This window comes from Gavialis gangeticus, unplaced genomic scaffold (genome assembly GCF_001723915.1).
Source record: "Gavialis gangeticus isolate Ggan-Ray unplaced genomic scaffold, GavGan_comp1, whole genome shotgun sequence".
Lineage (NCBI taxonomy): Eukaryota > Metazoa > Chordata > Crocodylia > Gavialidae > Gavialis > Gavialis gangeticus.
This window is the reverse complement of record NW_017729025.1, coordinates 62,837,484-62,854,953: the sequence shown is the minus strand read 5'-3', so window position 1 is coordinate 62,854,953 and position 17,470 is coordinate 62,837,484. Positions and strand designations below refer to the sequence as shown.

The window sequence follows — 17,470 nt, the reverse complement described above, 5'->3', positions numbered from 1 at the left end:
GTCCCTTCTGACCCTAGAAACTATGAAACTATGAAACACCCATATCAGTATCTCCTAGCCAGCTGTCTTCTATTTAAAGACCATTATTAAAAGGCAACCAATTTAGATCAGTTGGACTAGGGACAGACATTCACAAAGCCAGAGCCTGAATTTGTCAAAGAGCAGTTTAATTCCTCCTTGTCCCACTGGCAAGGACCCAAGCCAGGTCTGCTGGGTGCCCGCCCATCACTACTGCAGTGGCAGGTCGGCATGTCCCCTGAGGCAGAAGGGGCAGGGAGGGGGGTTATTACCCCATCTACCCCCACCACCCCTAGGGAACCACAGCCAGGTCTGCCTGCCCCGACTGGCACTGCCACCACCCCTTGTTTGGGGCAAGCAGCAGAATAAGCCCCTTGCTGTCCCCTCTGCTGGATGCCAGAGGAAGAGGGAATTACTCTCCACCTAAGTGGCACTGCTGGCAGGCATCTGGCTGCACTTCTGCCCATCTGTTGCAGTGGCAAGGGGGCAGGGCCCTTGATGGGGGTAGCAGCCCCTGTCATAGTGTCAGGGAGCGTAAGCCCCTTCCCAGAGGGGGGGCCCTGCTGTAGGGCAGGTGGAGCATCGGGGCTCAGAGGGGGCCAGAGCCCTCCAAGCCACCACCACAGTCCGCAGCAGCTTTCCTTGCCCTTTAGTGGAGCCCTACGTCAGGAAGAGGCTTACGATCTGGGAAACCATGCCAGGTGCTCCGACCTTCATCACTGTCACTCCCCCCTCGCCGCCGCAGCAGCTGGTTAGGGGCAGGGCCAGATGCTAGCCAGCAGGGCCCCTTAGGCAGGGAGCGGGATTATTCCTCCCTTTGCCCCCAGGGAACCTCAGTGGGGTCTGCCCACCCTGGCCACCACTGCCACTTACTCTGTGCCTGAGGCAAGCAGCAGAATAAGCCCCCTCCTGCCCCTCTCCCTCCAGCATTCAGCAGAGGGGGCTTGTTACATTGCTTGCCCCAGGCATGGAGCGTGTGGCAGCAGCAGCCACGGCAGGCAGACCCCACTGCAGTGCCCCAGGGCGAATGGCGGGGAATAACCCCACTCCCTGCCGCCTGCCTAGGGGGCCCTGACAGCTGGCCTCTGGCCCCACCTCTGCCCAGCTGCTGGAGCAGTGAGGGGAGAGTGACCATGTCATGGTTTCCCCAAATGCGAGCATCTTCTTGGTGTGAGGCCCTGCTGCGGGGTGAGGAAAGCTGCTGCGGACCGTGGCAGCAGCAGCGGCTTGGAGGGCTCTGGCCCCCTCCTAGCCCCAGTGCTGCCGCGCACAATCTGTTGCAGCTCTGCCCACCCCACAGCGGGCCCCTCCCACCAGGAAGTGTCAGTCATGCTCCCCAACACTATGACAGCAGCTGCTGCCCCCATCAAGGGCCCTGCCTCCTTGCTGCTGCAGCGGCTGGGTAGAGGCAGGACCCCTTAGGCAGGGGGTAAGGACAGGAGTTATTTCCTCTCCTTCTGGCATCTGGCAGAGGGGGCTTCTTCTGCTGCTTGACACAAACAGGGAGCAAGTGGTGGTTGGGGTGAGCAGACCTGGCTGCAGTTCTCCAGGGGCAGTTGGGGTAGATGGGGGAATAACCCCCACTCCCTGCCCCCTCTGACCCAGGGGCCACGCCAGCTCTGTGCTGCAGCAGCAAGGGTGAAGTGTCCAGCAGAGACAGCTTGGGTCCTTGCTGGTGGGACAGGGAGCAGGGAATTAAATCCCCCTCTGGCAAGAGCCCCATTCCTGCCTGCCCCTGCTTGTCCCGGAAGCAGAGGGGTGGGGCCAGCTCTGTTCTGCTGGAGCAGAGAGCCCATCCCAGAGAGGGTGCTGCGATGCTGAGGGACTCTGGTTTAAGTTAAACCTGGTAGGGGGTTCTGGGACAGACATTGCATAAACCAGTTTGAGCTCAATCAGTTAAGCCTGATACTATATTCAACCAAGTTTATATCAAACTGGTTTTGGCCATTTTGAAACTGGATTATGTGCACCTGTTCCGTTACAGGTTTAAACCAGTTTATGATCACTTGAACTGGTTTATGTGTAATGTCCGTCCCTAGCCCTAATGAACAATAAGCATATAACTCAGCAGAGAAATGTGGTATATTGAACAACAATTCCAATATTTCACCAAGGAAAGTTCACAAAAGTACTTAAAATCATTAGATGTCTATCACTCAGCTGAAGTTCATCAGTTGTTTCCTATGATTTGATCTTGATAAAGCTATCTGTGTGCATTTAACCAGTATCATTTATCCTCTGTAGGTAAGATACATAATGGGTGCAAGTCTTCCATTCAGGTATTTTTGAAGACTCTATTTTTCCCCCTTTTTATATTAGTATTTTTCCCCTACAATACCAAATTTTCAATGAGTCTTATAGATTTTAGAATGCTATTTTTCTTTCATGCAATTGGGATGGGATGGGTTGTGCAGCAATTTACGGCAGTGTTCTAGTAGAAATTAAAGTTGAATTACAATCCACAGGCTTGAAGGCCCCAAAGACCTTTCAGCAGTTTCACACACACAAAAAGGGCCACATTCTTAATCTTTGATTTTTCTTGAACTCTTACAACTCTGAGATTTTTAGTCCTTACATGATTATCTGGCTCAATTTATTATCAGTAAATATGTCTGTGAATACAGCATCATAACCTTGCAATCAGTTTTCAACTGTTATCCTTGCATTTAAATTTCTGGTTTTCTCTTTATACCCTGTGCTTTATAACGGATCCTGGTAAGAGACCCTTGAACAATATCTTTTTTTTCTGGTAATGCCTCCTCATACCATCACCTAGTGTTTTGGTTGCACCAGTTCTCATGGCCCAGAAATTTGGAGGCTGATAGTACAAGGGAATTGGCAAGATCTGTCATGCAACCTTTTGCCACTTTTTTCATAGTCATGAAGAAGTTTCCTGAAGATAGATTGGTTTATTTTAGGACGTTTCCCTGTCATAATAAATTTAATCCAGTCTTCTTGTCCACAACAGCAAAAAAGCAAGAGGGAGCCAAATTAGTAAAATGGCACCAGAGCTTACTCTGACCATGATTTTTGAGTTTGTCCTCTTACCTCACCATTTTTGTTGCCAAATGTGTGTCACTATCTCAGAGCTCATGCTTAATATAGTTCATTACACTAGACAAGTGGGAAAATGGTATTAATACAAGAGTTGAAAATGAGTTCTATGGCAGTTTGATTTTGCAACTGGAAAGTATTTACATTGTGCACAAAAAGGACTCAGAGAACAAGGTGCACTACAACATCTTCTAGAAACCATACCTTTGTTTCTTTTATTTGGGATTTCTTTCTTCTCAGGGAAAGAAAACAGAAGTTCATTAAGAAAACTGTTAGAGATTTCTTCAAGTTAATAAATATTCAAAACTGCCTGTGTGCATCAGATACTGTGGACATAAAGTCAAATTTCCAAGGATAACACTTCTCTTTTCACATGATTTAATTATAAAAGCCCAAGGCACAAGTTTTTACCATTTTTTTCCCCTGCATAAGTAGTCATGCTTTGGTAAGTTTGTTGGTGTTACTGCAGAATGTTACCTTAATAATGATAGCGTGGTAGGTGGGCATTACAGCCTTAAAACTGATTCCTCTTAGCCTGCTTTGCTGTGCTGTTGTTGTATATCTACAATGTTTTAAGGTCTCTGTCCACTTTTCACCTACAAGGAGAATGACATTTTTAAATAAAACTCACCCTTATCCACTGTAAATTTGTGCTATTTTGTAAAGAACTTTTGCAGGATGGTTTCTTTGCAATTATGTGTTTATTACAAGATGGGGAACTGTTTGCATAGCTGCATATTGGTTGAATCCAATACTATCTCTCTTTATAACAGTAAAATATTTTAGCTGTTATTGAATGCTATATGTCTAATTGGTGACAAGCATTGTGTTCAAATTAATGCTTAGCTCCAGTTATAATATCATTATGTCATAACAGTGAAAAATTCTAATTAAGATGATCTGTTTGCCAGGAAAAAGTTTAGTATATCAATTAATCTATTTTATCAGGGGTGAGCTGTTTTCCCCCCCAATCAGAGCCTGAATTATGAGCAAAACATCACAGATGCATGCTGCATTGGACAAGGAACACATGCGTGCATTTAAATCATGTATATCTTACTTTTTTACTGATGTAATTGTGAAATATGTTCTTTTTGCATTCATAATTAGGGGGTGGAACAGATGGTGAAGGCTGAGTTTAAAATAATCTGTCATTAAAATAACCTAGCCTACTGGTAATTCTTCACTCTAACTGGAGTTTAGGTCAGGGTAACAGGGTTTTTTGCAGTGTTGGAATACACTAGAAGGAGCTAGGGACTCCATGGGAAATATGATATATGAGGATATTTTCCAGAAGGACACTGTGTAGTAAGATTTCAATGTATGAAATTTGATGGTAGTGAGAATATGCATAAATAGAAGGGACACAATTCCTCTGACAAATATAAATCCTTTTAGCACCATTCATTACATAGTAGCACATTCAGTCAGAGTAGTAGAGTTAATTTCATATACTGCAAGGAAATAACCACAATTTGACAAATACAATATAAGGCACTCAGTGTTTGGGGTTAAAAACCCATGTCCTAAATTTTCCACATTATACTAATATCTGTGGACAATACATTATAATTATTTGCATTATTTAGAGGTGCTGTAGCTATTGACTTTTACATCTAAGTCTCACTTCTTTCATATTTACCACATAGAATTACAGAGATCTGACAAAGGAAATCTCATATCAATCCTGCCTGGCGAGCTTAGAACTTTTCTCAGTAATAAGAGTACTGTCTCGATAAATCAGATACTTGCATGTCTTTAAAACATTTATTTTAGTGTTTCCTTCACAATTTTGTTTCCTAACTGCTTTGAAGAAAGCATATAGATTTCAGCATGGTATTATGATAAATCTTCTCGAGGAGGGGCAAGCATTAACATTTGTGTCGGTTCTTTTTCATCTTAATCCAACCTTCGTTAATAATCACAAAATTCTACATAGTGGGTAAGAAGATGTAATTAACACTTTGACCCCAGAATCTTAATTGGCGCCTGTTGAAAACAGTGGGGCAGTTTTCAAAAAATTAAAAAGTAGCCTGTGGTGATTGAAACAGCATAATACATAATGGTTTTCTCAAATCAAAAGTCCTGTGAAACTTCAGATTTAATCACATTTTGCGCATTACCAATACATATGTGATGTCTTAAAACTGCATTGCTTGCAGCTTTTTCTTTAATCCAGGGTCCCTGAAATTTGCCCACCTCAGGGCTACAGCAAGTTTTTGTGAAGCCCCACTACTAAGCATAGCATGGCAGCTAGTGTCAGTTAAAAAGGGGGTATAGTTCAAGACTACATATCCAAGTCCACCATTTTGATCCATGTGGCCTCTGCTTTGATGAAAATGGAGCATTTTATGAAATCCCTCTAGTCTCTGCAAGCCCTGACTCTGTATTAAAATTGACAGTGGCTCTGGACTGTAAACCTCTGTCGATCACAACTGCAACACAGGTCACACTTGCCTTTGATCTACAGTGAATCTCTTTAGAAATCCTGTCTTTGGAAGTTACACTCTGGTCTTTGTTTTGAAAAAGAGATTTACATGAGATTGAAACCAGTGTTTTTTTGTAAGTGTTGTTCTGTGGTTGGTCACATAACTCAAATGATACTTCCAAAATATTTCCTCAATTGGCACTAAATGTGCATCATACTGTGGTGTCAAAAGCTCTTCTACAGGACCCAATTCCCCCATTGTTTAAAGGCTGACTCTGTCTTGGTGCACACAAAGGACACAGGCTTTATGAAAAATTGAAAAATTTCAACACGCATTACTTAAATAATAAATATTCATAAATAATACCTATGAATAGCAAATGAGACAGCCCTTCAGAAACACTGTTTGACCTGTATAAGGAACAACAACATTGGTACACGGGTGTTCAGTCCTTATCTGCTCTCGTATATTTTTAGGATGAACTGGCAGGTATTGGAGGGTTGGGTTTTGTTTTACTTTGGGGTTGATTAGTTTTCCACTTAAAAACTGTACTTGTCTTTTCCTTCCATTTCTTTGGAGATTGCTCTCACTGGCTTGCATTTCAGGAACAGAAGTAGTTAACAGCTTAGTAATCAAAGAGGAGCTTACTTTTTCAAAAATTGAGTAGCTCCACCTTACTTTTAACTGGTTTTGCTCTATCCACTGTTTCAAAGGCTTAATTTTATTAGCTTTTATACACAAGCATAACTTGTAAGGAAATGTCAGAAGAGATAAAATAGGAGGAAGAGAGCATGTATCCACCCTAGTAGGTAGAATGAAGTAATTCTAATGGCACTTAAGGTGACCAGTAGGCAAGAGAGAGAAAAAGGACTTGTGGGGTATATTCCATGGCACCACCTGTCCACGCTACCATTATTGGTAGAAAGAGATACACCAAGAATAATCCTATGGCCAGAAAATTATTAATTCTTACTGAGTTTCTTTCTAGTATCACATAGATGCTTTCCCCACTGTACATTAGTAGATCCACTTCTTGAATGGAACATGAAACAGAGTCTCTAAAAAAGCCTAAGGTTAAGCAAACTTGCTTTTCTGTCCTTGTTTTACCAGGGAAAGTTTGAAAGGTTATGACACTGGTAAAAGCAGACGAAATATTAGAGAATAATGGAAATCAAATGTATGAGATTTTGTTTTTGTCCTTGGATAGGTCAAAATTTGAGCTCCACCATTTCGTATTTTTTTACCTGTTATTGATGTTAGAATTCACAGAACCCATGTTAATCGTTTGGAAAAAAAATAATGGTGATTTATAAGATGCCATAAATGGCTTGCATAATATAAATGTTTTACATGAACAAAGTCTATGTAGATTTACATTTTTATTAATTCATAAATATAAATTAGACAGTCTTTCTTTAATGCTGTATCTTACCAAGTGTTTGTTTTCTAATGTGTGGCTTATTCTTTTGAGAAAACACAGATTTTTGAACTAATTCCACCACCTACTACATCAGAGAGGGGTGAACACTTGCCAAAGTCAGCTTCTGACCAGCAGTGTGTTAGAAATTAATCAAGAAGCAGAGGAATCAAAACATTTAAAAGCCTCAGAAATCACTGTTGTGTATTTGAAAGAGAGCGAAATTATTACAGTGACTTTGGCATCGAATTATTTTCTCTAAATTTGTGTGTAACTGTATTATATTATTCGTCCACAAACTTGTTCATCTCAAATGTAATGCAATTACATTTTCGCTTTACCTATACATTTATCTGAGCTTGAATTCAGGCTGTTTCTCAGCTCCCAAAGTCTGTTAGCATCACTAGTCTCCTTATTGTGTAACTTTACATGCGCAAAAAATGCATACATTTGCCAATAATCAACTTCATTAGAGGTGTAAAACTAAAGGAGTATACAGTGTCTGAAATGCAATATATTCCCAGTGAAGATTTAGTCCCATTCTTATTGATATATATTCATCTTGATGTTCAGTAATTTACTCCATGTATCAAATTTAAGCTATAGCCCTTTGTTTACTAACTGCAGTCCTGTTCCAGAAGCTACACATCAATGCACATAGTCATGCCTTGATTTTTGTGGTTACACTGGAAGCCAGATCTAAAGACTTACACATCAGAATAAAATTGAATCTACAATTTTACTTGGAAGGGTTGGGATTCATAAGATTTCTATAGACCCAAGCTGTAAACGTCTTTGACAGTAATCTGTTGATTGGCTTTGTTTGTTCTCCCACAAAAGGTGTCAGTGTGTGTGTGGGTGTAATTCTCGATTAATTAACAAATTATTGAGGTCCATAGTGGTTCAAGTGGTATTATGAATTTGTTTTCTCTTGCTCAGTTTTTGGAAGAGGGAATTCCCTTCTTGCTACTGTACTTTTCAGTTTTGTGCTCTGCATAGTGTTCATTGTAGGATGGCTTGTTTTGCGCACATAATTTTTTTCACCCAGAAAGATTGAAGTACATTTTCGGAGGGCGGGTGGAGGGGCTTGGTATTTCTTGTTTCATGCAGACAAGAATAGATTTCATACAATACATGGCAGATGTAAGGAAGACAAAAAGCTTTCATACTTCAGAATATGCTAGTGTGCTCTTCCTATATAAATATAAAAGAATTCTATATGAATTCTATAAGGATACAATTTAAAAAGACGCATAAAAGATAGAATATCAGTCTCAATTTACTGTGTGATGCCATTGCTTTAATCTGTTTCCATTTTAACATCTATCAATCTATTCATTTGGGTTTTGTTTTGTTTTTACTCTGCAGTCCCTGGATGGATTTGTATTTGCACTAAACCAAGAAGGAAAATTTTTGTACATTTCAGAAACCGTCTCCATCTATCTAGGCCTATCCCAAGTAAGTAAAAATTTTAGATTCTAGAATGCAATTGTGTGCAATGTACTCCTCTTCTTTCCATTCTTAAAGTCATGATGATCTTTTTTGCCACCTTTTGTGTGAATTACTGAATTCATTTTTTTAACAGCAGCATCTGGTTCATCCCAAAAAGTATTTGAGAAGTATATGTGTCAGTATTGAATGTTCAGGTAAAATAAACTTGGCCCTGAAAACTTTTTTGCCACAAAAGATCATTATTAATTTATTGGGAACAAATGAAGTTTCTTTTCTCAGTTGTTTTGAACTTTAAACCTCTGTACCTGATAGGAAAGGGACACACTAATAGTACTTCCCTTGTGTCCTATTACTGGATGTTTATGGAGTACCCTGCATTATCCTGGGAGCTGACACAATGACAGGGAGTCATTTGGAGTCAAGAAATGCTGAAAGAAACCATTAAAATGTCTTGCAGGGAGGGTTCCAACAAGGACATATTTTGCTGCTTTCACAAATGTTCGCCAATCTGAAAAGACAAATTCATAAAATATAGCAGTTTGATTATTTAGAGTTTAATTGCTGACATCTGTTTGTCAGAGGTTAAAAGGATAGGAAAAGGGAAAAGTTGCTTGTTGTTGCTTATTGCTAATCCTGCTGCATTCAGAGGCTTCTAGCTGAAATAGCTCCATTCTATTTAGATTCAGAAATTCAGCAGAGAGTTTTTGCATGATGATTTGCCAAGTAGGATAATCTACCTCTCGTGCAGTCACCCTGAGGAGATAAAAATTGAGATAATGTTTGTTTCTGCTCTTTTAAATGGGGACCCATACTGAACTTGTTGCTTGACTAAGTTGGCACAGCTCTGAGGACTCAACTTTTAGTACTGGAACCTTTCAGGTGCCTAGTGATTTTTCTGTACCCTGGCTAAATAAAGAAAGAGACTCTGTAATAATGCATAGGCCTAATTTAACATTTTTGCAGGGGAAAAAACACAATTTAAATGTTATTGTTGAGAATTGGAGTAAGTGTTCATTTACTCCTAAAAGAACATACCAATATTTGGATAAAATATACTGTAATTGTGTTTTCTAATGGCTTTAGTAAACCCAATGATAGACATAGAAACAGAGCTCTTGCTAACTCAATATTAGTATTCTTGTCTCTCATTAAAATCCCTAGTTTTGTAATAGGCTTTAATCCCTGCCTTAATCTGTTTGGGAGCTAGTATCAAGAATCTCACATTTTGAAACTGGTGCACCACCATGTTGCTAATACACTAAAGGATCAGAACTTTAATGTTTATTATTGTCTTATGCTCATATTAATCTGTTTTATGCATAGTATCCAACAAAGTTTAATAAGCCAGTAAAGAAGAAGGATGAATAATTAGTTTAAGCAGGTAAATGCTAATTAGGGAACTCCTGAAAGGCATCCATTATACACTAGCTTAAAACAAATTTTACAGCCCTGGTTAGTGGTGTAATCCAAATTCTGTCAAGGCAACTGCATTTTCTGTAATTGAGATGTGTATGTTTGCTTTGCATAACAGATGGCTCTGTATGCTTAGACTGATAGCTAGGAAAATAATAATTGCATTATTCTGGCCAAAAGAATATTAGCTCTTGGGTTTTGGCCATTTCAGTCAGTCCTCCTGCCAGCACAGCATATGCACATATATGGATTGGATTTTCAAGGAAATTGATGCATCTGGAATAGTGTGGCCATCTGAAATATCATCTGTTCAAGAAAAATTTGGCTTTAACCCTATGCTAGTCTCTTGTTAAAAGCATTTTCTTCTACTGCTTTTTAACTGTAATACTTTAGAAGTCAATTCTTCCTCTAAACTTGTTTCAAATTACTGAGATTTTATACTTCATCTTTATCTATATATACTTTTCAAACAAGTGTCCAGATGAATGAGGCAATTTTATAGGCATGTTACAGCATTTGATGTGTATCAGTGCAAACCTGTCTTTGCACGTATTAATCAAGGTATTTGTGAAAAAAGGTCATTGAAAACTTAAAGCCAAGATTGAGATCTTCAACACCATAATAAGGAAAATGCTGAGGAACTGATATATCCATTAAATATGTCTGGTTCCAGTTGATGTTCCAACCTAATCTTTGTTTGAGACAGTAGTAATGTATTAAATAGTGAATAAGTAGAGATGGTGTATACAGTAGACAACCCTTCCAATTTTTTTCAGTAGTCTCCCTGTAAGTGCTGTAATACTTGCTGTAATAGCTTATAGATGCATCACTAACACTGCAAAAAAAAAAGAAACTGCAATCATGCACACTAAATTAAGCATTCAAAAGCTTTATTTGTTACAAAAAGAACTGGCAAAAACATCCATATAAACAATTCTCAAAGTACAAAGAAAATGCTAATATTTCACAACAGTGATTTCAAAATAGTCCAAAGTGAGGCAGTCATTATGGTAGGTTGCTATTTTATTGAAATCTGGTATATGATAAAGTTGGCAAGAACCAGCATTAATGGGATATGAACATGTAAAATATGTTGCCTCCATTTCTTTGCATTGTATACATAGCTTTTAGGTAAACAAAGCTGACTTCCTAACATGAGGTTTACTGAGGTCAAATCTGTATGGACTATAACCTATAGACACTTTCTGAGAAGTCTAAAACATTCCATAATGTAAATTCCAAGTATCTTGTATTGATTGCTCTTCCTCGTGTCTGGCATATGGGTTTCTCTGCATAGACAATATTGTCCTTGTTATCCCTTTTTAATTACTAGCAATGAAAATAAGGTTTTATGTGCTTAGAATCAAGAAAAAAGTCAAGTCCATCTAAGGGAAAATAGGTGACTTTGGCTGAGTTCTGAGCATGAACATAGAGTATTTTTTGGCAAACCTGTTTTTTTCTTGTGTGTACTTTGAGGGATAGTGGTTCAAAAAAACAGTCTGATGTTCTAACATAGCTTCCAGACTAGTAAGAAAGAAAGCTGATAAAACTAAAGGGCACTTATATACATACCAGATGTCTGCTCCAACGTGTGGTAATTAGCACACATCGGAGCAGACTTGATTCACCGAGTCTGCCGGAGCATGTTAATTAATGTGCTCCAGCAGCCCCCATGTCATGTCTGTTCAGCATTCCCGCACTTCAAAATGGCAGCAGGGCCAGTTGAACTAAAGATTGTCAAATGAGCTTTAGTTCAAGTGCGCCTGCTGCCATTTTGAATCATGGGGATTCTTCATAGGCATGATGCTGTGGGTGCTTTAATTAGAGTGGCTCTTGGAGCTGCTCTAATTAAAGCGCCCCCTCTCCCCCCACCCTGGAGTATGTGTATAGCCACCCAACATCTCTGGATCATGGTTCCCAACTTTTTTAGACTCAAGGCACCCCTCCTTAGACTCTAGATAACCCTTGGAAAATATTAGTTCTTAACTTTGACTCCCTCTGTTGCAAAGAACACAGAAATTCCATAACAGGGCAGGGTGTTTTTAACATTGTGGATTCCTATTTGAAATCTCTGGATCTATCTTGTGAATCATGTTTACACACCTGGCAGAGGTCACGTTGCATGGCACCCTGCAGCACCCTTGAAAAGGTCTCAAGGCACCCCAGGGTGCTGAGGCATCCTGGTTGGGAATCAGTGCTCTAGAGGCTGACTGAGGTGATGACAATAAGGTTCCATATGACACAGTCTGGACCAACTTAACAATAGGCATGTCTGTCTATAGGAGACATTTACTGCTCAGTTGACTTAGTAAGCTGTGCAGTAAACATGTCAGCATCTATACATGCACCTCTGTTAGGCTAGAGTAGATTAATTTACTCTGCAGCAGGCTAGTACTTTTAAATATAAGTAGTATCTTGCTGTGGCACAAAAAATCTCCACAGCAATGCATATGTAGATACTGTGCTGGCTGGCTGGGGCACCAGGGTGTTTCAGTGCGCAAGCTGCCTGCTGGCTAGCTCCACAAAGAAGTACCCTTGTGCTCCAGCCAGCCCCTCCACAGCCTGAGCCGAGCCCCCTGCCAGCCAGGGATGCTCCAACCCAGCTCAACATGTTGTGCCTGGCAGCAATAAATTCTACAGTGATAAGCTCCAGAGTTTATTGCTGCGTTTTAGTAGGCACGTGTAGACGCACCCAATAAAAGCTATAGTAAATATACTTTTCTGATATTATGGGCAGACAAGCACCTAAACATTTGTGGGTTTCAATGTTTAATCTTCTGACTACTGCTAGCCAAGAATTATAAGTTAGTTGAATTTTAGAATTCATTTTTTAGAGTGGTGCTTCCAGAGCAGTCCACCATGGCATTGCTTTCAGGACAGTTTCAGAGAACACTAGATATAGGTTTATGTCAGACAAAAAGACACAGTGGTAGTAGACAGTGAAGACAGTGAGAAAGAAGAGAGTACAATAAAGGCTTAAAAAGGCAGAAAAAAATGGTCTAAAATCTATGAACTGTATTAATCAGCCACATGTTCATATTTTCCAGTATCCTTCTCAATATACAGTGGGACAAGAAACTGTAGTATTTGTTTGTAGGTTCATGCTTATTTATTAACTTAGAATATAAACGTAAGGTTTTCTACACTCGTGGCTGTTGTGCAGCATTTACCCCAGCAGTTAAATATCTTCAAAATCCCAGGCAATTGAATTCAGTAGCAAAAACTCTCATTGACTTTATTGGAGCCAGGGTGAACATGGTGCACTGATGTTAAAAGCAGCTTGTATCAATGGAATTTACCTTTGCGTGGGTTGCAGTGTTACAGGCAACTTTCCATGCTGTTGCAGTATTGTAATGTAAAAATATACAGTGTAGATTACTCCTGTGTGTCTGTCTGTTTAACCACACCGCAAATTGAGTACTTTTAAAAACCAAGAAACTGTCATCTTTTGAAAATTACCAATCCTTGAGTTACTTTAGTTATAAATGGAGAGGGGGAGTCAGGTTGCAAATGTAGATGCCTACATTAATTGCCAGATCTCGGATGTGAACATTCAAATAGACACTCAAGTAACTCTTCCACGGATCTAAAAATCCAAATGATTGCCTACATTTGGAATTTTGGTTCCCAACATGTGTGGCCAAAATTAAGAATTTGGCCCAAGCAGAATATTGAAACATTGACAGTAACGGTCCTCCTTAAAAGAAAAAAATACATATATAACAAAAGGAGAAAATGAACAGGTTTTTAAGATTTCAGTTTAATTGGAAAACATTATAGGCCAACAAGCTAGTTGCTTATTCCCCTTGTCCTGGAACAAGTTATTTCATCATCTCCCACTGATGAAAGTACTCTACATATATACCATGCAGATACTATCTATCTCCCTTCTCTTTTGTTTTGTAAAGTCCATGCCTTAAAATATTTCCTATCTTTCCTTCAAGCTTTCCAGGACACAAACAGGGTTGCAAATTGGCCTGTTTAAAGAAAGCTCACTAAAAGGGAGTAGTGCAGCTGCAGACATAATAAGAGCTAATAGAGGTGAAGGAGAAAAAAAAGGATAAACTGTTGTTTACATTTTGTCCTTTTTAAAACAAAACAGGTGAAGACAACAGGTATATTAGATGTCAACTGCCTTACTAATACTAGAATGGATCATTGTATTTTGGATTTCTGTGCATTTGTTCTATGGAATGGCAAATAAAATTATAGCTACAGCACACAAGTACAAGGTCAAATAAATGACAGTACTCAGTCTATTTGTGAAGCTATTCTGAAAGGGAACCATGGTGCCAAATGTGGTTTATTTGAATAATAAAGAAGAATTAGATTCCCCTGATAACTTGGCTGAGGGCCAATAAATCACTGGAGGTTAAGGATGCTTTGCAACTGCTATGTATTTCTTTTGCTTTTACGAAGCACAGGCTTCAACTACTGTGCTCTACCTGTTTTTCAATGCAAATGAAGCTGAAGATAGTATATGGTTAATGCAATACTTTATGCTATGTTTATTTTAAAAAGTGTCAGGAAAATGTGACACTTACATTCATTCTGTAAGTTTTAGCTCATTTTCTTATTGTAACATTATAAAAACAACCCCTCACAATATGTTATGTAACAACGCCTTAAAAAAAATAAGAGCCTACAGGATTTTGTTTTCTCTTTAGTATTCCAAATTTGAATGATAGTGGCAAGAATGATCAGCCTCTTAGTTAATAAATCCATGCACTAATATTAATAATTTGTGTGGTGTTTTGACCCCTTTTAAAAATAATTCTTAAATAAAAGCATGTGAATTCTATATCACCATCGTGTAGATTTCCAAGACGTATTTTTCAGTGCTCAGCATAAGAAACTTCATTACTTTTATGTTAAAAAGAAGGTGTGGGGGGAGGGGAGGGATCCTTTTCAAATACAGAGAGGTTCTGAGGGTTTTGAAACCAGTGAGAAAATATAAGTATCAAAATAATTCAGAAACAGTACAAGGCACAGTGGCACATTATCAATTTACAACATTTAAATTGATAAATGCTTGGTGGTGAAGGCCTACAAGGGCACTTTGAAAAGCAAATAGCGACCTGGTGAAGAAATTGATTTTTCCCCCCCGAAAATGACTGCATGATGCATCATTTGACTGCATGCTGTCCAAGTGCTTGACAGAGATAATCTCAGCAATCCCACGGGTGACCTTATCGTTCTCACCAGGGCAACTTTGTCTAGGTTCTGACTTTGTGCATGTCAAGGTTTCTTCAGGCAGGATCCTTAGGGGGGAAAAGTTCCTCTGTTCGATCCAGATATTGAACCACTCTTTGAGGCACTCCCCCACCCTTAAAAAAAAGCAAGCTTGTTTCTTTTCTTCGTAATTATGAATGAACTAAACAACAGAGAGTATCTACAGGCACAGTATCTTTGCTGAAAACATTATTGCCTTTTCATTGTAGTTTAGCATAGCTCTTAAAGGAGAAAAAGATACCTGCCATTTGAGGTTACCAGACACAGTCGAAAGGCTCCAAAACATATTATAGTCTTGTGCTTAAAAGAAATATTTTCCTCAGCTTTTTTGCTTCCTACAGCCAGTGTTCTTTATATTGTAATTTTCTCATATGAAAAGATTTTGAGATTATTGCATTAGTACATACTGGTGTTTAATAATTTTTGCCTTATAATGATTTCAGCCCCCACCCCCCACACTAACCCAAGAACTTTTAAGACAACTCAAGTGCAAATGACAAACTGACACAAGCCATGAACATCAACATCGATATGCATAATTTTGCATAGACACCCTGTAATAACCTTCACTCTGAGGCTTGATGTGATCCAAAATATTTTCCCTGTGTTACTTAGTTGTTATAAAATTGTTGGGTTTAGTATAGATGACTTTACTTACTACAGATATAGTCAGCTGTAATCACATTTTAAAATTTGTATTTTTCTAAATGCACTTTAAATTATCAAAAAATTGTGTCTAATACACAATTTGTAATTGTTAATTGTAAGACTTTATTAACAACATTTTGAAAGCAGCAACTGTTTTGCTCTGTTTGGTACCCCAAAGCTGCATTACCCACTGCCTTTGACACCCACAGTTCACCATATTCAACCTCTTTTACCTCCTCCTTTCATCCACAACATTAATTCTGAGTGAACAAGATGTGCTTCCTTGCTTTTGACAAGATTTGCTGCAGTCTCATGCGACAAAAACCCAACACTCATTCCAGATTCAGAAAGTAGGATTTATAACAGCATTTTAATTTAATGTTGGATGTCGAACATATAAAGAGATCACAGTAGTACTAGAGCTGAAAATTGATGCCTTTTTTATTAGTGTCCTCTCAGAAGTGGGTGAGCCGCTGTTTGTGCAATGGAGCACAGAGCACCACAGTCAGATGAATGAGGATATGCTATCTGCAAGGAATCATATTTCAAACCACTGTCTGCTTCTATTGATGTGCTCAGAGTTGAAAGGTTATGCTAGTAAATGCCATCAGAATTTCCCGCATTAGAAATCTGTGGAATAATCCTCTGACTGTCACTTTGTAGTCAGTCCAAATACAGTACTTGGTGATGTTTTACTTATTTTTTAACTGGAAATTAACTTATTGTTGTTGATCACATTGCTTTAGCTTATTTTTCCCCAGTTTGTTTAAATACTGACAACCACATTGTCTTAAAGGTGCTGTTGAATAGACCAGACTATGAGACTGAGACAACCAAAGGAATTCGGAATGTGATTTTATATGAGAATCATGTTCCCCTTATTTATTCTTTTGAACATATTTTACCAGCCATTGAGGCTGAAACATTGAAAGCCTTTATGCAGAAGGGATTCACTAGTTAGAATGAATTGCACAGAGCCAGCGCAATAAAATATAGCCTCATTGGTTTAACATTTGAAGGCTGGAGACTTTTCATGTTGCTTAATAATTTCTGGCATTTGATGTTAAAAATAAGATTTTGATAAGGTATTTTCAGCGCAGTTGTTAACTCCTTCCAAGACTAGGTATGCAAAAGTCTGAAAGCATTAGTAATCTGGCTGTTTGCTCTATGATATAGACAGCGCTGTAGTTTTCAGTTCATTTTGAAAGTGGAGCATAGCAAAATGAGATTAAGAAAAATTAGATTGTCATTCGTTTTAAAACTGAGGAATACTTTTCTAAATCACCATTCATATTATTTGTGTGTGCTTGTGCAGTGCAAAATTACAAGTTTCCTGTAGAGTACTTTGGTATCTTTTTTCATTGACTAGTAACATATATTTGTACAATTGGCAATGACAGTTTTGTATGTATTAACACGGTGGTTTATCTTACTGGGGAAAAAAATATATTTTGTAGGAAAGAAAAAATATAAGACTGCCCCCCCACAAACAGCATGGGGGAAAAAGCCCCTCCTCTTAGAGCAGGGAGCAGGCAGCTGCTGTGGGTTTGACTCTGGCCCTGGGCCTGGGTCAGGGCCTGAATCAGATCCAGAGCAGCTCAGGCACGGCTCAGCTCCCCCATGGGCTGGGGTCTCTCCTCGACAGGGGTACATGGGAACTCCTTCACCTGCCGTGACCATGAGCAGCTCCAGCACTGCTGCATTAGTGCATTGCCTGCCCAGCCAATCAGCAGTGCCAGGACTGGAGCTTTCACATGCTGTGCTCTGGCATGGAGCAGCCAGAACAGTGTCATGGGGGCGGGGGGGG

General features: G+C 39.3%; 1 protein-coding gene across 3 annotated transcripts in view; it reads left to right on the top strand.

The window, feature by feature from the left end:
* The window catches only part of NPAS3 (neuronal PAS domain protein 3), a 992,068-nt gene that overhangs the window by 674,027 nt on the left and 300,571 nt on the right, over nucleotides 1–17,470 (top strand). For all 3 annotated transcript variants that reach the window (XM_019518905.1, XM_019518907.1, XM_019518906.1), the window contains one exon: nucleotides 8,287–8,376. In XM_019518905.1, the coding sequence (XP_019374450.1) occupies nucleotides 8,287–8,376 (90 nt within the window). The remainder of the gene's footprint in view (nucleotides 1–8,286; nucleotides 8,377–17,470) is intronic.